Here is a 20,183-nt window from a genome sequence, read left to right on the forward strand (position 1 = left end):
GACAATATAATGATTTATAGCACTTCTACTTTTGAGTAACAAATCTTATCTACTTATACTGCTTCATGCCTGGAAATGATCATAAACCCCTGTTCCTATGAAACTCCTACGGATATTTATGAGTAACACCATAATATAAAACTATGACTTCTTTTCTGTTACTTTATCTAATTACAAACAGAAAAGAAAAGATAACTTGTGTTATGTAAAACTACAGAAACTTGGCCTATTCTCATTCTCCCCAAATTCTAAGCAGATTTCTTTTAATAATCAACTTTTTCATAGAAACAATGTGAAAGGAAAGGCTTCATATGGCACCAAGCAGTAGCACATGGCACCAAGCTTTACTCACTGTTGGTGAGGCATGCTGATGGCAAGCTTTCACTTGACCCGGAGTTTTCACTGTTTGTGCTGGCCAAGCTCAACTTTCTTGTTTTCCCTTGCGGTTGATCAGACATATTTGGAGATTCAGAACTCTCTTGAGAGAAAGGTATGTTCAAAGAGCTATTCTCAAGGAACAGACCACTGTGATTGTGGAGAGCATCACCTGCAGGTTACAAAAATGAAAATAACAATTAAAAAAAAAAGGATGCATGCCATGGTTTCGAAAGTAGTGTTTGTGTGTAAATCTTATTTCTTTGTTTATTCATTTATTTTTACATGCAGGGCTAATGAGCATTTTCCTGAATAATATAATATTTAATGCCCATGGGTGAAACTTCCACCTTCAGAGTGAAAATAGCGAGACACAGCATGAATGTATGGAGAAATCACACACCCTACTGCCATGAACATGCAATGGAAGCTGGGTGCTTTTGGCCAAGATCTTCCAAACTGGGTAGTGACGCTGGGATGCTATTTTACTTCACACTTGACCCTACTCATTTTAAAGTCATTTTCTGAGAAGAACTACATAGCCCTGGGAGTCTGTGATACTTCTCTGGTCCTCTTTCTGACATGAACAAAACGTCCTTTTTTGCATAACGTAACAAGTCAAAGATGATTCATGTCTAGATGATTTTACCTTATTTTCTATTAAGTCAAAAAAGCACAATTCCTTCTACTAGCACCTTGCTCATCCACCCCTTCCTCTTTCTTCCCCAGAAATCAATCTATTTCTGGTTTGTTTTTTTTTTTTCCCTGGATTCAAATCTTCATTACCAACATAACTATTGCTTAGTAACCCACCTAGGAGAAGTGCAATCAAGACTGCTCGGTGGTCTGATTTGTCCTAGTAGATATCTACAACAAACCAATCACAAGTGACCAAAAGAAACAACATATAAAGATCTAGGCAAAGGTCAGCTAATTATAAAAATAAATTGTTTAAAATTATAGTCAAAGACATGGAATTTTCCAAGTGACACTTCAACTAGAATAGTGGTATCACCTTCAAGCTCCTTTTTAACACAACTAGTATCACAAACCTCATACATAAGAATAATTTTTTCTTAGATATCTTCTTTGGTTCCACACTTGCTAAGTGTCTGTGCTATTCAGTCGAGTTTTTAGCATGCTGACACATTGCTATTTCAAATTCTCTTAGGCTGTATAAGGAGAGAACACTTAAGAGAACAACAGGCAATGAGAGCTATGAAAGCAGGCACTATACCTAACTGGTGAGATCTTCCATCTCCTAGGGGGTATCTCTGGTACCGTGGGACACTGAATGGAGGAAGAAGATGGAATTTTTTCTCCAACAATGGTTCAAGTCTGCAGGCAGAGGGGTCAGCAGAGTGAAAGAAGCTGTAAACTTGGCTGCAGGCTGGTCGGACCTGGCACACTTGGATGAGAATGAGACAAAGAGGTCAGTACTGCTGCTTTACAATTTTCAAGGAGTCTGTACAGAAACATAGTTAATATGGTCTTCTGCAAACTCCAGATTAGCTCACAGCTGGCCAAATTGAATTGTTTCCTATTTCATATGTAAAGAACACTTCACTGCACAGGAATTTACAGAGACATCAAAATCTGATATGCAGGCACATAGAAAATGTGAAGAGCAGCAGAAGAGAAACAGAAGAAAGCAAGAAATGAAAAAGAATTTTTAAATCTTGTAAATACATTATTGAGCATTGTAGCCGTGATGCTCAGCACTTCAAATATATACCAGCAAAATGGTCTGATGGGTTTGTGTCATCCCAAGGACTTAAACCTAGGGGACAGCAAAACCTTCCTTATATTATAAAAACTGATTCTAACAAATAAATAAATAGATCTGAATTTTACTTGTCACATTTTCAGGTAGCTTTATACCTTTCATTTCAGTAAAGAGGGCACTTCAATTAATTTCCAGCTGTCTACAGGATAGATTTAAATTTGTCTGTTTTCCTCTCAACTGTGTCACAATTATCACTTTAAAATGGGATTCTTCTATCATATGCACCTCTAAAGACTAATTATGCTTCATGTAGGCACTGCTCACCTCAGAATGTGTTTGCAATGCCCATCAGTTGAGCTGCTTTCAAAGCATACTCCTTTGCAGGATACCCGAGGAAGGATGGAAATGAGAGCTAATTTGAAGAAAATAGTTTAAAATACTAGTAATTAACATGAAATTTTCCTTTCAAAGTGCCTGGAGGATAGCAGAGCAGAGACTGGGGAAAGGACTGGCCAGGAAAAAAAAACCCCTTGGAGTTCTCACTTGTCTCTTCTCATTATTGCCACAGATTTTCTCCCTCACCTGATGAATGCATGCATCATTTCCTATAAAGATGTTGTGCTATCCAAAGCTCATACCATGTGAAGAGACAAAGCATGTGCTGAATAATGAAAAGTAATCTTTTAACTTAAAAACTTAAAAAATCCAGATGCTTTAGAAATGAGAATTTAAAAATTGTCTCTATGTCTGACCATTAGGCTCTGTTACTAGAGAGGAAGAATGGCTCACAAGCAACACACCTGAGGGCCAGACCTGCCCATGAAGCCAGACATGAACAAGAGGCAATGCTGAACCAAACACAGATGTTATTTTTGGTATTGTTTTCAAGGACTGATCCCTGCTAAAGTGTGAGCTTCATCATGTATGACATGGACCATATAATTAACAGCAGAACTTAAGACACACTTTTGTAAGTGAGCAGGGACATCCCTGGAGCAATCCTCATCACCTCAGTCCCTACCTACATTAATATTCCCATCTCCTAATGGAGGAAACTTACCTCACTCCCTGACTTTAACTAGGCTCCTTTATTTACCTCCTTTTTGTGTGAGCCTCTTTGTTTACAAAGGTTTTTATGCATCCTGTATTTTAACCTCAAGAAGAACTTACCATCCAAACCAGGCAGAACAGTGCTCCTCATGGCCAGCACCAAACCAAGTGGTGATCCAAAAAGGAAGAAATCAGACACCTCAAATTCAAATCGGCCCAGATTTACTTCTGAGAGACTGGAATCTACAGGAGGAAGGTCTGTACCATCTTTCAACACACTTGAGTGGATGCTGAACAAAGAAAATATTGAATAAAAAATAATAAAGAGGGCATTCAGAAAAAAATAACATTCCCAAAACAGGATGCTTAGAAAGCTCTAGCAACGGCATATAGATCCAAGCAACACACCTTAAAATTGTAAAATGATATTACAGTATAGCAGCCATGATTCTCAGTGTGGCTATTCAGTAATTTACTGCCTTCAACATACAAGAGTTTCCTGCAATTATTATACACAATACTTGGTAAAGTTTTGCAAGGACCATGAACATTCCAGTTTACTCTTTTAAATATAACACAGTATTTCTCCAATAAAAGAACCTAAAAGTGACTAACCAAACAAATCTTCATGTTTTCAGTTGCAGACAAGAGAAAAATGTTCTTCTCAGAGGAAAAACAATCTACAACACACTGATATCCAGCAAATGCAATGGTTTCAGAATGAATGCAGAATAGTCAACGAATGCAAAGCAAAGGACATTCAGTCAAAGCAAAACTATAGAATTACCTTAATCTGCTACTAAGAAAAATGCCATACTTGAAGTAAAGCACAGTAATAAGTCTGTACTATACTCAACTGAAACTGAGCAGAACTGAAACTTCAACACACAGTAAGTCTTCCTTCTCTGCATCACTCACAATGAAATGAAGGAAATAGGAAGACAGAGGAAACAAAAGCCTGAATAGTTCAGGTAACTAAAAAACCAAATAGCTTAGAGCCAGCAGGAACAATGAGACAAAGGGAATGCTTATGTTCCCATCCCATGTACTTCAAAGGCTTTTTAGAATAAATGAAAACTAAGTTAACTTCTCCCCCCAGTCCTCTCTCATTTAAGCCAAATGTTTATGCGGGGCTTTTTTTTGTTGTTGTTTTAAAGCTGATCTGAATAGCTTATAGACCAATGGGAGCAACTAAAGCAGTTATCTCACTAGAGAATAATAAAAGTCCTGAAAGTGAAGCCAGAAGGATTGTTAGAAATAAATAGGTAAAAGAAATTTACAATTATAAAGTATTCATCCATCATGTTTTGAGTGGGCTGTACTGAAGAAATAGAAATGTATGGATTATTTTTTGCATGTTCAAAACCCTCACAACTGAATAAAGATTAAATAAAAAACTCCAGATATGAGTATGTTCATACTAGACCCACTAAATCCACAATTTTCTTCGAGGGAGAGACAAGAGCTTTAAGCAAACCTCCAGAAACATACCACATCCATTAACAATGCCTCTGTGCTCTGCTGCTAACAGGTTCCTTTCAATGGCAAGCCCATTTCTTTTACTCAGTCCTTGGCCCCTGGTTACCTGGACAGGAAGGTATGATGCTGGGTTATGGTATCACAGTCGTAAGTGGATGAGTCACTCTGCTTCCGAGGCAGTGATGGCCTTTGGTTCTCCTCCTCCATGATTCCCGAGATGTCAATATTGCTTTTGCTCAGGTGTTTGCTGTCACCCAGACTGGAGTCCTCTCCTAAGAGTGGATTATCCTTCAAAAAATGAACAGAGCAAAGGGAAGATATAGACAGATAACAAAATATAAAAGAGCTTATATGAAATGCCTGCATTTATACATATGATCTCACTTAATCCAACAAAGGGTGGAAAGGATTAAAAATTTCTCTTTGCAGTAGAAAGACAGAGATGAAGACTAAATTTCCCTTTAAGATAATAGCATAAAAGCTGGAAGAAGAATCAGGAATTTGAGGATAGAGCAGTCGCAAGGGATGGAAAGAAGTAGTAACACAAAAGCTTTAACCCCCCATGACTTCATTATTCTTAGAGAATGATAAATATCATAAGGCAATCAGAAGAGGTCTTACCTGAGTGCACAAAATGCACATTACAACCTTAATGAGCTTGCTCATCATGTTCCATGGATATGGGATCTGATTTTTTGAAAATGTTAGCTTCTGCAGGATATAAGAGGAGACCAGTGGTACCATATCCTTAGGATTATTTATTTATTGTTAATTATTAAATTATTTTGCATTTCCTCCAGCACTTCTGCAGCTTGCACCAGCATCCTCCCTGATGCTGCAGATGCTGCTTTTTGAAAAAAAATGCCATTGGACCGAACCTCGCACCTGATTCGTGCAGGAGATCTCTGTGCATGAGGCATGCAAGATCTGATTTTTTATAATGAGAGTACATAAAGCCTGGGGAACGAGAGGCTGGAGAGCAGCCTCACAGAAAGGCACTCTGGAAGTTGTAGTCAATAGCAAGTTGAATATGAATCAACAGTGTGCCCTGGCATCCAGGAGGACCAATTGCATCTTGAGGTGCATTAGGCACAGCATTGCCAGCCAATCTAGGGAAGGTGACTGTCCTACTGTGCTCTGGTGTGCCCTCACTTGGAGTCCTGTATGAAATTTTGGGCACCACAATACAAGAAAGATAAAAAATCTATTTGAGGGTGTCCGAAAGAGGGCTATAAATATGGTGAAGGGTCTGGAGGGGAAGCCATATGAGGAACAGTTGAGATTTCATGGCCTGTTCAGGCTGGAGAAAAGGAGACTGAGGGGAGACCACATAGCAGTCTATAGCATCCTCATGAGAGAAAGGGGAGGGGCAGGCACAGACAAATTCAATAAGGAAAGAAAAAAAAGTTTTAGAAGGACATGGGATTAGATCTCTGTGAGATGACCCTAGAGAAGGTGACTGGACAGTTGGCTTGGCATTGTACAAGAGAGTAGGATTCAAAATTGTTCTCTTCCTTCTTGCATACATCTGTCTCCCAACACTCATTTATGTTTCCTCTACCACCACTCTCTGGTCCTGCTTTCCTGGACATAGCATTATGCCACTGAATTACACTGTTGAAGTGTCATTGGAACATTCTTCACAAGCACTAACATCAAGTGCCCTGAGTACAATTACATTGTCATGGTTGGTAGTTTTAAGCAACTTGCAGAAAGTGTAAAACTCCAACTAGACAAGATAGAGGAAAAGAGAGGGCAAGGCTTACAGATCAGCTCTGGGGCATGACAGATTAAAGGAGATGCAGACAGACCACGGAAAACATGTGAACTGGATCTGTTCCCTTGAAGCTACAGAAATAACAAGTTCATAGGCATATGAGCTATGAGATGAACCTTCCAACACAGTTCTACCTGTCTCCAACACCCAAGAGGATCTCCTGGCTTCTGCAGCAAGTGAATAGTCTTATTCTCAAAAGCCATTATTATTAATGGTAAGTTATTAATGGTAATTCTCCTTCCTGGAAAAATTTAGAGGATGTCCCTTTGCTTGAGAGTACTCCCACCACACACAGTTCTCAATTGAACCAAGAAGTTTGGTACCACTGAGCCCATTTTTGAGGGGAGGTAACTAAAGAGGTGAAACAATTTTGCCACTGTCACAAAGTCAAAGAATAGAGCACAGGCACCTCACACAGTGTCAACTCTAATTCATCACATCTACTTGAGTCTGAAGTACATAAGATCAGTTGAACTTCAATTTTCTTTCTCAAGTGTGTTGCAAACAACAATGAAATGTACATGCTAGCATTATTTTAAAGACCTGTATTTTTACTTCCATAAAATCTTTCCTAGATCACAGGTAGAATGAATCCTCTCTTCTACACAAATGCAGCACTTGTACAGACACTCAGTGGTCCATTTACAGATCTGCAGGTGACTTGCATTCCTTATGAGAAAGAGGCATTCTTTCATTAGTCACTGAAACTTATTCATAATATGCTTAATGCTAAACCCTCGGGCAGTAGTGTAAGGAATTACAGATGAAAGAAGGAAAGGGAAAGGGAAAGGGAAAGGGAAAGGGAAAGGGAAAGGGAAAGGGAAAGGGAAAGGGAAAGGGAAAGGGAAAGGGCTCTACTTTAAAGGCTAACAGGTAAAGCCTTCACTACTGATTTCTGTATATCATAAAACTGAAGCTGACAATTTTTAACAGCAAATTTTTGATACACAGGCAGAATTCCATTCTATCATGGTAATTTACCAAATCCTTAAATTTCCTCTCGTTTATATGAAGCTGATTTCCTCCATGGAATGCATCTATAGGGTTTCAGCTGTGTGAATTTTTTTTCTCTTCACCTGGATGCTGCTGATGCTTCCTCTCCTGCTACTGTTCCGACTCTCGTAAGCTGTATTAGAATTATAGCAGATGGCATCAAAGCCCAAAATTCCTCCAATGCAGTCACCTATAAGACACACCTGAAAAAAAGATTTTTTTTTTTAGATAATAGCAAGTGTTTTCAAAAGAGACAAAAAGCATTACAGTACTACAGAGGAGTTTCTGTCTTACTTCATCCCCTTGTTACTGGTTTTTACACTTAGGTTTATATTGCAGCTACTTTTTTCTACTTTCTTTTATCACCAGAAATATGCCTTATGCAAAGAATATCTGTCCCAGGGACTATTTTGATGAATGGGAGTACTGCCAAATGGATTAGAACAGTAACTGTAGATTAGAACAGGCACAGTAACTGACAGTTACCGTCAGTTGAATGAAACCTGTAGGTGACTTCACTGGTGTCCAGATCACACCAGAAAAATCAAATTATTTTCCCAGAATTGGACTTGAAATCTGCAACACTGCTAGCAACTGAGTATTTGTCTTCTATCTTTCTTCTATTGCTTTATTACTACAGTGATGGAGGCACAGAAGAAATAATAGTTCAGTATTTGATTTCTTAGGATCTCAAAGGTGTCCCAATTTTTCCACCAGCTATGTCTGAAGAACTCATTGACACAGATGATAATTTGCCTCAGGCTGGCATGCTTGTTCACTATGTACCTTGCTTATGGTACCATAGCAAAGGAAGAGGTTAGGAGTCAAAATGCTTGTGGGAGAATGTATATTATCTCCCACCAGCTGAGTAAATCCATGTGAGATAGTGCACAGGATTTTAAAAGTGCCTGTCTTGTGCTGGACATGGATAAGGCATTTTGTGTAGGTGATCCCATGCCAACATTCATTCATCATATTTGTAGTGCCCCACACTCATAACTCAAACCCTTCTCAACATAATGGCTTAAAACCAAACAGCCTTGCTCTAAAGAAATTTTACTTTGGTGTAGAAAATAGAGTCCTACCTGTCCATTAAAACCAGCCCCATCAGTAGATTTGAGAAACTCATTATAAACTTGATTGGCTCTACTGATCACCATAGCAACTGCATCCTGGTACTGAGGAGATGAAACAGCCAGCAAAGGCAAGGCAGCCAGTGGGATGTGGTCTTCACTGCTGCTGAGACAGCTCTCATCATAGCTGTAGGGATTTAGGCTAGAAAAGGACATGTTATCAGCAAAACTGTAAGAGGCAGTGCACAGCATTAGAGAATGAGCAATTACTAACAGAAATGGGTTGGGCTACTGCAGTTCACAATGAGCAAACACAGGAAGGATCATTTTCTCAGAGAATTCAACTCCTTAAAAAGCCAAAGCATTACTGCTTTAGGTGAATAGAATCAAACTAGAAGGCATTTCTGTAGTTAAACACACTTGCTGCAATTGTTCTACATACAACTAGACATAATTTTGAATGGCAAGACATGATTACATTTCAGCTTTTGTTTTCCCCCCATATAATAACTCACTACACCAGACAGCAGAATCCAACCCTCACAATGGAATAGTCTGCTAGAACACAAGTGTGACACGTGTATTATTCAAAAAGATATTAAGACATTTTTCCCGGTGTCCAATCTTCTCAAAAAGATGAAACAAAGCTGCACACATTCTGAAGTCACAGTAAATGTTTACATAGAAACATCTGGCAAAAAGGAGATTACTTAATTGAAAATGCAACCTTAAATTTGACAGAATGTCAGCTTTACTTTAGTAGATGTGCACCCTGAAAGTTTCTCAGTAAGTTTGTCAATCATGTCTTGACTGATTTTTACTGATCAGTGGGAAAACAACTGACAGAGAGCTAAAAATGGAAGGCACATCAGTGTGTGCCCGATTCTCTTAGATTAAATTGGCTGTCCTTTATAGATTAAAGAAAAGTCAGAAGCATTTTGGATAATGCAGCACATCTGAAGTCCATCCAAAAGCCACAGACAAAGAACTTGAGCAGTATTTTGTATTCCTTTTTTTGGGAACTTGGTGGACTATCACAGTATTTAAAAGCAAGCTGCCTGAAATGGAATTCGTCTATATCTTTGCTAAAACTCATATCCTTGAGACTATTACCAGGGTAATAGAGTAAGAACAGAAAATTTTCTGGTCTGTGTTCATCTTTGAGCCTTACTGGACTTTTTCACATTTGCTTTTGGCTGAAGAACTCCAGTGGCTTGGCATTTTTCATCCAAAGTAGTAAAACAGTTTCTAGGTCCTGGAGCTCATCTGGTCTGCCAAGATGTGTCAATTTACCAATTAACACAGGTTCATTTTGCCAGATGATTAGATCATCCAAATGCACAGCAGATACACCTTTATGAATACTAACTCAAAAATTAAAACTGAACCTTCAAAACCTACATAAAAAGCCTAATTTACTAATAGAATTGGTAGATTACACCTCAGAAAGGGAAAGGAAGAAATCTAGGAGAAAAAAATCCAACATATTAAATGAATGCTTGAAATAGAAAAAAAATCTGCATATGTTTTTGCAATAAAAATAAGACGCAAACAATATTCACAAAAGAACTATACAAACCGACGCCAATGGAAAAATAAATAGCTGGCAATTTACTGGGTTTTATCCCCATAGCTAAAGAAATGTAGATAAAATTGAAATAAAGCAATTATTGCCAAGACAATCAAATGCAGTTAAATGGCTTAGAAATGAGGGTTTGGGTTTTTTAATTCCAATGTTTTATTGTAAAGGTATAGCCACAGTGACCTCCATTGTTATTGCCAACACAACACAAAGGATAGAAACAATCATACCACCGACGACAATCATACCACCGAAAGAATGCATGAAAGAGATGAAGTTGTCTGTCACAGGGGAAGAGCTAAGTATTAGTGCTGTAGTTCAGACAAACAGGCAAAATATCAGTATTAGTGCTGAAGCTGAAAAGAGCACAAATCTTGTTATCTTGAAAATCATCAGGTTGTAAACATCAAACACTTGCAAAAAGGCTGGAGATGGAGACAGAAATCACACAGAAGCAGCTGAAATCACTAAGCACCTGAGAGATAAAGTCACCAGTGCTAGAGCCTAACACCTCCCTGATGAAAGGCAGCAAATGAATCAGCTACAAGACAGGTCTGATCTTTGGGTAAGAGCACGCCTGGATCTCAGGGAAGAAGGGATTAATGGCACAGTGTCATTTCCGGCAGAAAAAAACGAGACTGCATCACAGAGAGGGAGCTGAGGAGAAAGAGGGGAAGTCACCCATATGATAACACTTGTTTGGATAACTGCCATGTAATATTTTTTTACAGATATCGTTTGGTTATCTGCACTTAAAAAACTCCCCAGCACAGACTTGCTGCCCTGAGCCCCTCATGGCCCCCCTAGGCTTCACTATGGAGTCACTGCTCTGCTGTGGGCCCAAGACAGAGGTGTGTGGGCATGTCCTCAGCACCTGGGGCATCATGATGTTGGTGAGGGGCTGGTGGAGGCACTTGGGGGGACACTAGCAGTGGGCTGGAAGTGACCCAGAAGAGTCATTGAGTATGACTCTCAAATGAATGGCCCATCCAAGGACTGAACCCACCATCTTGGAGTTAGTAGCACCATGCTCTGAGCAACTGAGATCATCTCAGGGCCACCTTAACATGCACTATTGCCTGCATCTTCAGAAAATGGAGACTACATTCAAAGCTAGTAAGAAATCTTGTACCACTGCTCAATCAGTTATCTGGCTCATCCTCAATTAAACACTACAGTAATTAAAACCACCCTTCCTCAACCACAGTTTGCTAAATGAAATGTTTATCACACCTTCATGTTCCACAGCTGAATTCTGGAGCTCTGGCTATGAAAGCTGCTGGCATGAAGTTACAGCAGTGTGAGAGTCAGGAACTGTCTCTTCTTTTGTCAGCCCTGAACAGGTACGTGTCAAGTAGCACAACACAAGAACGTATCACTGCAATACTAATCTTATATCAGTGCTCAGAATTATTCTAAAGAACATTCAAATATCCCATTTGGCATTTTTCAATCTGGGTGAATACTGCATGCTGCAAGAAGAGGAAATAAAGAAACAGAGAAAGAAAGTTGTAGTTGTGCTCATTTGGGCCGCCAGCACACGCTCTTTCTCTATTCTACCAGCTCTTCTTCCAGATAACTGAGACTTGTAGGCACTGAGTTCTTTGAGTGCACATAACTCTCATGGGGTAAAGAGGAAAAAAACCCAGTTGACCAATGGCCCAAATGGGCAAAGATGACCTTCCAAAGACTCTTGGATGTTTCACCTCTTCTTGTATCAGTCCTCTTGCTAGTATTTCAGAACTTTAATGTATTTCTCATCTCTCCTCTATAATTGTCATCTGGACAGTAGGCATCACCATTCCTTCATCTTACTGCTCAGAACATGGTTGTAGATCTCCTCAACTCTTCTGCAAGGTTTTCTGCTCTACATGAGCTTCAAATGTAACCCTGGGCACTATACTGAAATAAAAAAGACTCTAAAAGCAACTATCACTTAGGGAAGCCCCAGACAAAACCAAAAGAAGTGTCTCTTTGCTTAGAAAAACAGAAATTGAGAAAATCTGATTCTTTCCTCCCCTCACCAGAGTTCAGCAGTTAATCCTGACATGCATAACTATATATTTCTTTTATCTTTCTCTATTGTGCCATTTAAAATATTTATATCATGGAAAGTAATGTTACTTGAAAATCTTCTCTCATTCAATGAGTGAATTCATTCAATGAGTGAATTTCAAGACTGAAAAAGCAGCTGAGGAAGAGCCACTTCTGAATTGGATATGTCCAATAAAAATGTACTTTAAAACAAATTCATCCACTTAGAAAAGGATGAAAGATCATTGCAAGTCTTCCAGTCAGCAGAAGATTAAGAAAGAATCACAAAATTTCATTATAAAATACATAGGTCACAGAAAACCATTCAGAACCACAATGCATTACCAAACACCTGTAAATGCAAATCAACTTACCTGGAAACAAGAGAGAAAGCTGCTGAACAAATTGCTGGGCAGGGAACAAGTCTCATTAAGATGTGGCCCAAAGAGGCTGGGAAATGGGCTCGGGTCACTTTCTCAAACACAGAACTGAAGGTGTTGATGTCTGCCAGCTTGCTGCTCTGGTCTCCACTTCCAGTGTCTAATATGTTCCCCCCATGTAGGATCAAAATTAGCACATGAGTTTTGCAGTTCTGGTGTTGAACTCCTTCCTGTGAGAAAAACACAAAATAGGAAAGGAGGAGGCATTTTTATGGACTTTTGTTAGTTTACTTGGTGTCAACATTAGCAGTGATCTTCTTTTTTCTGCCACCCCCACCATAATAATTTTTTGATATTTGCTTTCACTGGAGTGGGTGGGAGGTGTGTGTGTGCACATGTGCGTCCTGTGCTCCATTTAATTCAAGTATGCCTGAATCATATAGAGCCCATTATACTCTCACAGAAACCCTGTGCAGCACAGATGTAGGTTTCATATCAATGAAGATTAAGACAGCTTTGTGTACATCAGAAGTTACTTTAAATACTCTGAGACTGCAGAAAAATTCCAAACTCCACAGGCAGAATAAGCAATTCTCTGTCTAGGTATCCTAGTGATTGCTTAATTTACAGGCAAGGTTCTCATTCAAATCATCACAAGTCCAAAAAAGACAAAATCCTCTGCCAATGAAAACATTCAGCAAAAGCAGATTATACAGTTATCTCAGACTTTTGAGACTGGTAGTTTCTTATAAAAATGAAAGACACTTACTGAAAAAGTAAAAAAAATGCATCATTGTTGATATCCATAAAACTTACAAATTTATGAACATGTGAATAAGTGCATACACAGACAATAACCAGTATGTTTTGTAGAACAACCAAGATGTTTCCTACTTGAAACCAGAAAAGCATTTTGAATGTCTCACAATTTCACCATTTTTTTTCCTCTTTACCCCTTGACACTCATGTGCACTCTAAGAACTCAGTAACAGATTAAAAGATTAGATTTTTTTGTTCTTAAATCTTGACTGCTATTTTTCTTCTTCACTTTGGATGACAGGATTCCTTAAGATTTCTAGTTCCTGACCAAATATGAACACACTGCAAAAACAACAGCAATGTTTTTTGTTGAAGGATAATTAAATGCTAGATTGGGTGATTTACTCAGAATCAGGCAATGTTCTGGACAGTTTATTCTTAAGTTATGGAATGAAGGGAAATGGGTAACTTTAGCACTTGTATTATGGTGACAGAGAAATTATTGAAATGAGAGAATTGTAGGTTATTCCTGTTCAGCCCTGTTCCTATCTCTGTTCAGCCCATGAATTTTACTATCCAGTAGAAGTATTCATTCTGAAGGCATTTTGCTGACCTGACTTGTATCTGCTTAAATACAGGAGAATCATGCGAGCATTTTTCAGGTTCCACTTTTCCATGCAATGATTTACAATTTCCTTCACCATAAGGTTTTATTCCAGTTTCCAGAAGATAAATTTAATTCCCTTTAAAAGCTAAATGTAGTTCCTTCCAAGGACAATGTCTGCTTGTAAATAAGCAGCACTGCTGAGGAGTTGGTGGAACTGAAAGCTTCAAAAAGAAAAAAATCAAGTGGTCAATATTACTGAATTTGCTGGTATGAGAAGTCTCTCAGCTGAATTTAACTGGTATCTTCCACAGGAAGACTCAAAGGGAATAAAATTAATTTGTCTCTCAGCAGTAGCTCGGCCATGATTTATACAACATGCTCAAGGACTAATTGACTGGAGTCAATCAATGACTGTCATCATTTTAAGGAGGCTGTAGGACTGAGTTCTTGAAAAATAGTAGACATTTCCATTACCTGTCCTATGTGTGGACAGAGGACCTTAATCAGTTTTCTGGAAGGACCACATGTTGAGATTCTTTCCTGCTTCTAAAAAAATGCAATTCTGTTATTATCAAATTCATGACTGCTGCTGAATCTGCTTCACAAAACCTGCATTTCCAGTCAAGCACTAAGCAGACATAACAATTTCTCTTCAGAAAACTGAGTCCTATTTCCTCCTGAGCAAGCAATGTCTAAAAATCCTGTGATGATTTTCAGTGATTGCACGTGCACCTACTAAACAAGGGAAAAACACACTAAGACATCAGATGAGTTTACAGTTACATAATACAATATGAGAGTATTTCCACAAATTTACTCCTTTAAAATCAGCGCAAATTGTTTTATGAAACAATCTCACCTCATTGTCCTCATGTATTTCAATACTGCCTTGTGCAGGGAACCTTTGTTTTCTTACAGAGGTTGTATATAATTCACCTGAAAGGAGAAGAGACATATTAGTCATATAAATCTTTTACAGACATCTGTGGAGGCAAGCCACATTCCTGATTTCAAGACAGAAAGTTCTGTTCACAGGAAATCCTGCAGACAAACAGAACAATACACATTTACCAGTGATTAAGAGAGACACTAAGCAAGTTCTGCATATCTGGCTTTGACTGAAGTAACTTGCTGCCCTGTCTCTTCATGTAGAGTACATGAGATCTCAAGATCGCAAGAAGAAAGCCAGGTGAAAGGAAAAACTGAGTGATTCAACACCCCAAAGCAGGCATGAAAGGCATGGGTTTGATATATGACCCAAAAAATAAGCTTGTACCCTGAATCTAGGAGAAGACAATTTGTATGACCATTCCTAAACTTCTGAGATCATGAGGTAAAGTTCAAACCCATACTAAGACAGGTCCTCTTTTTTTTTATTACACAAACCATTTCAAATATCCCTAACATTTTGCCATGGTAATCAGGGAGAGATTTAGAGGAGAAAAAAAAGCCAAGAGAACTTGTGTTGGCTACAAAGCACAAAGTGGTAATAGTCCCAAAAGAAAGCTGCTATTTCCATTATCGCACTTTCATGAGAAATGATGCTGTTTTTTGCCATCTGCTTCACTATTGCTAGCACTTCATAATGACAAATCCGTCATAAGAAATATGTTCACATGAAGGCTGTGACATATGCTTTCTATTAACAAATGAAAAAGAATACTGTAAATATACTGCAGATGCAGTTTTGCAGACTGCACTGTTTATAGGAAAACAATGGCATGCATCACTGAGTTCAGTCCTGCTCTGAAAAATCACAGGATGAGATAATTCCTGTGTCGAGTTCCACAGTTTCTTCATTGAATGAGTCTTACACATACACAGGCCACCAGATCTCATACATGACTACTACAGAGCACAGGACAAGAAGAAACACACAGGATTTTCTTGCAGATCTCAACTCAAAATGCTCCATTTCACTGTGAACTCCAGGAAGGTAAAGGACAATGTCCCCAGAGAGAACTGTGATGAAAGGAAACACCCTTGTTAACACCACAGACTTCTATAAGTCATTTCTGGCTCTTTAGAAAGCAATGCAAAAGCATAGAAAGATGAAAAGCAGAGTCATGTGTAAATACACTCATGAAGCTGGGCACCAGCAGCAAAGGAACCCTAGCTTGGCACTTTTGGCACTTTTCATTCTTACAGCACTCAGAAATTTTAACAGCAATACTTTTTGCATCTCCCTAAGCAGAGACAGGAGAAGGAAGTCCAGAGCACAAAGTACTGAAGGCTCCTACATTCCAAATTGAGCTGTATTGTACTGTCCTGTGTGAGCTATTGTATAGACCAGCAGCTTCACCCTCCAGTACTCTACCTCCACCACTCCAGCCAACGCCAGAAGGCACTAATGCAGGCACTTTCCTGGTACAATGTAATAATCCATAAAATAAATTATTAAATTGAAATAATAAAGTGAAAATAATTAAATTTTAAAGAAAATTTTAAAGAATCATGATCCCTCCACATGCATTTCTCTTCTCAGTGTAATATACCACAAGGCCTGTGCTAGTTAGCAAGTGCTATTACTGTCTCTAGTTGTTGAATACCTTTGGTACAAATTAAAATGAGAACAACTTCAACTCACGTTGTTTTTCCTGTAGAAAGCCAGATGAGCAAAATGCAGACTCTTCACCTGCAAAAGAAAGAAACCACAATGTAAACTCAGATCTAAATACAAAAACCTAATATACAGAGACATAAGGATATGGGAAAAAGGCCTTCCTATAGATATAGTGCCCCCACAGCACTCTGGCCAGTACTACCATGGAGGGTAAACACCTTTGCCATCATATGACCATGACAAAACCCAAAGGTATCAGCCTACTCCATCTACCCTCAAAGCTGGGATGAGAATACAGGTCTCTCAATCCCTTCTCTAAGTTCTTTCTTCGGAGGCCCAGGCAATGTTTACTTTTTTTCCCACACCTACCTACCTACTGCACGTGAGTAAATTCACACGTAACAGACACAGAATGCTGTTCCTGGGGCAACAACAGCCTGGCTCAACAACAGAGGCAACGTCCTGTGGCATGTGTTTGGTATCAAAGAACAGAATAGCACATGCCAAGGACCAGGGAAGGTGGTGGACCTCTGCGATATGTGAACAAAACTGCACTGCTGCTTTTGCCTGCCCACTGATTTTCTTGTGTTCAATGAAAGCTTCTGCCTAGTGCCTAAGAAGACTCTAGAACTTGTTGGCACTGTCTCTCAATCTCATAAAATAAAAATGCTGTTATGCTACATCCAATTAGAGTTAATACATAAAGAATAATACTAATGTTTAACTCCACTGATGGATGCAGCGGTACAAAGTAAGAGCTCTGCAACTATTCTCTATTTTTTCAGTGCTCCAACTATCACAGTATTAATTTGGTTTTGAAGTGAATAAAAAGAACAGAAAAAATGACAGGCTTTTCATATACAGCAAAAAAATCTCCTTTAGTCCATTCTTTGTGCAAGCTGTACTTGCAGTACACTGCCATACCTTACCTTTGAGGAATGAAAATTGTATTTCCAAATTTCACATACAATCTCTTTCATGTTCAATTGCTTGCCAGGACAATTTACAGACTGCTGTTCTGCCAAAGAGCTTAGGTCACAACTGCTACCTGCTTTCAGCATATTAGGGAAGAAATATTAACTGCAAGAGCTCATAGAGACAGTCATTGCTGAGACAAAGCAGCTGTCAATCACTCCCTTGGGAACAATCTGTGAAGCTCACAGGAATGTGAGAGTTAAAGGCAAAAACCAGACTCCCATGCCAAAGGCACAGACCAGCCTTCTGAAGTGCTTGTATACATAATTCCACAAATGACAACATGTAAAACAATCGGTTTCTTTAAGATAATTCCTTCTCATGGAAGAAATTTGAGTGGCTGTGCAGCTTTGAGTGGCTGTGCAGACAGAAACTCTCCATCACAAAAAAACAACTCTTGATAGAAACTGAAGAGACACGTCCACTACAAAATGAAAATTAATTTTTATTTGGTAGGTTTAAGAAACAGGCAGTTACTTCTTTTATTTTTCATCACACAGTAAATTTAACATATTACGAACAAAATGCCACTTCTCTGACCCAGAACTGAAGGACGATCTGCAATTACTCTTATTTGCATGCTACTAAGAAAAAAATAAAGTAAGAAAATATCAGGAAGGTGTTTTTTGGGCAGTGTTGAAATCAGAATAGAAGCCACCTTATTTTCCTACAAAAGATTGGTAACATCAGTAGAAGTAACCATATTTACTCTTCAGAGAAAGCAGCTGCGGGTAAAAATAAGATTCACAAAGTTATCTTTAGTGTCATGCTGTGGTACATTACACAGACATTAGATTTGTGGACTGTAGCCATTACACATCCATTTAGCTGTGCTCCTGAGATGTCAGAGGGCATTTTGTACAATTCTTGACTCTTGTTTTGCTCTCGCCTGGGATTACATCAATAATGGGTTCAGCATTAGAGGACAGCACAGCAGAACAGAGTAATGTGCCTCAGCACCAAGGAGACACCAGGGGAATCATTCTCTTCTTTCTTCCCTCACACATCCAGTCTTGAAATACTGGCCAAAAAAGGTGCCAGTGGTATACACGACTTTCTGCATTCTAATAATCTGAATTTGTGTAACAACCATACCACTGGAACAAACAACATTCATGCTCCTCTTTAGAACATGACTTTCACTTCAGTAAGAATCCCGTGAAAATTAACTTCTGAAGAGAAATATTTGTTTTGTTAAGTATCTTCTTAAATGCTGTAGCAAATGTAATAACACTAGTGTGAGCATAGATATGTCAAACTTGGGAAAACAGAGGGACAGGAAAGGAGGCAATATACCTACAGATGGTATGATCCTCTCCATGGGAATTGCAGCCAGGGAACTCTAGGACCAATGAAAATGATGCAAGAACACATGCTGATTTCAGCATGTGGACCGGATCTTATACAGATAGAAAAATGAAAAGGGAGAGACTGCAAGGGAAACAATGCTCTCTGCAGAACTCGGCTCTCAGCTAAAAAATATCTTAGCAGGTAGATTAAGCTTCCTCCATTTTGCATGCACGTTCTTAGCTGTATTCTAGAACACAAATCACAAAATTAAATGACCAGAGTTGCATAACACCAGTAAACTGCCCTACTATAACTGCCAACAGATTTGCAAAAATCCAATCCACTCCTTCTCTCTAAAACCTGCAGCTATAAGGAAAATCTGTTCTTTATATGAGCAATCTGATGTGTTTTGGAATCCTGGTGACTACTGTAGTTTCTATCCTTCCCTTCTACTGTTCATTAAACCAAATTTTCTGTTTGCCACTCTTCACATTAATAGGCAGCAGCAGATGCTATTGCAATAAATTTAATAGCAGCATAAACACTACAGTCAGCTATGTAAAAACACCACTTAATTAATTATGTGACGCCAGGAGGGCATACGAGGAGGGGTAAATCACATGTTGCTGGAAGGAAGGAAGAGAGCATTTGTTTACACAGAACATTCACTGTGGACAAAATTAGGCAAGGCAGCCCTCAGATGTGAGAGACACAGGAAAAAACACTAGCATAAGGTAAAAATCGTTGTAGCAGTCATGAGGGTGTAGAGATTTTTCTGTTATATTGAGTGTTTTGACTGTTGTATAGATGTTGGAGAACCTCTGAGATGCACGGCAGGTATAACAATGGGGACTGAATGAAAAATGAGACCAGATGAACTCACTAAAGACACTACAGTCTGCACCAGTCTTGCACAGAAACACGGGTCTCCTGTGGGAGTTTAATGGATCCAATTCAACACAGCTCATAGTTTCAGATACTATGGGTTAGTACCCACATCACAAGTCGCTTAATAAAATGTCTAAACCATGCAACACAAAAAAATTAACCTTTCCCACTAAAGTGGACAATCTTAATTCACACCCAATTTAGTATATCTGAAATATTTTCTTTTTATTGCCTTGACCTAGTAATTAACTTTTTTTAAACATCAGAATTGCAAAATTCAACAAAACAAGACCAACACAGAATTATGCTTATTTATTTTATACACAGGAAAGAATCAAGTGAGAAATAAATATATAAATTTCCCATTATTATACAGGGAAATTATACAAATATAAAAATTATACAAGGAAGAAAAACAAGAGAAAAAAAATCCAATCTTGCCAGAAAAAAATGACCTTAAAGATCAAATTAATGACTGCATTTCTGTCATATTTTGCAGTTAACTCAGGGCTGCTTGCTAGCACCTTAGCATCACTCCTTGACAAAACTGCATTTAACCATTGCACAGGGAGCTGCAGGCTGTGCTTTGCTCTTAACCAAGAACCATATGTACACGTTTAAACACCGTACAG

At 38.7% G+C, this 20,183-nt stretch overlaps 1 protein-coding gene across 7 annotated transcripts in view; it reads right to left on the minus strand.

Annotated features, from left to right (window-relative positions):
• The window catches only part of PITPNM3 (PITPNM family member 3), a 55,627-nt gene that overhangs the window by 13,456 nt on the left and 21,988 nt on the right, over window positions 1-20,183 (minus strand). For 3 of the 7 annotated variants that reach the window (XM_085557132.1, XM_021533097.3, XM_085557136.1), the window contains exons 4-13: window positions 16,423-16,470; window positions 14,695-14,771; window positions 14,310-14,381; window positions 12,464-12,699; window positions 8,486-8,675; window positions 7,484-7,603; window positions 4,737-4,918; window positions 3,272-3,441; window positions 1,613-1,783; window positions 353-547 (exon numbers count right to left, since the gene is read on the minus strand). In XM_085557132.1, the coding sequence (XP_085413258.1) occupies window positions 353-547; window positions 1,613-1,783; window positions 3,272-3,441; window positions 4,737-4,918; window positions 7,484-7,603; window positions 8,486-8,675; window positions 12,464-12,699; window positions 14,310-14,381; window positions 14,695-14,771; window positions 16,423-16,470 (1,461 nt within the window). Of the gene's footprint in view, window positions 1-352; window positions 548-1,612; window positions 1,784-3,271; window positions 3,442-4,736; window positions 4,919-7,483; window positions 7,604-8,485; window positions 8,676-12,463; window positions 12,700-14,309; window positions 14,382-14,694; window positions 14,772-16,422; window positions 16,471-16,600; window positions 16,641-20,183 lie in introns of those variants that run through there. The other 4 variants (XM_085557133.1, XM_031506453.3, XM_085557134.1 and 1 more) reach the window with 3 other exon arrangements.

The sequence above is a fragment of the Lonchura striata genome, chromosome 19, assembly GCF_050655825.1.
Source record: "Lonchura striata isolate lonStrDom1 chromosome 19, ASM5065582v1, whole genome shotgun sequence".
Taxonomy (NCBI): Eukaryota; Metazoa; Chordata; class Aves; order Passeriformes; family Estrildidae; genus Lonchura; species Lonchura striata.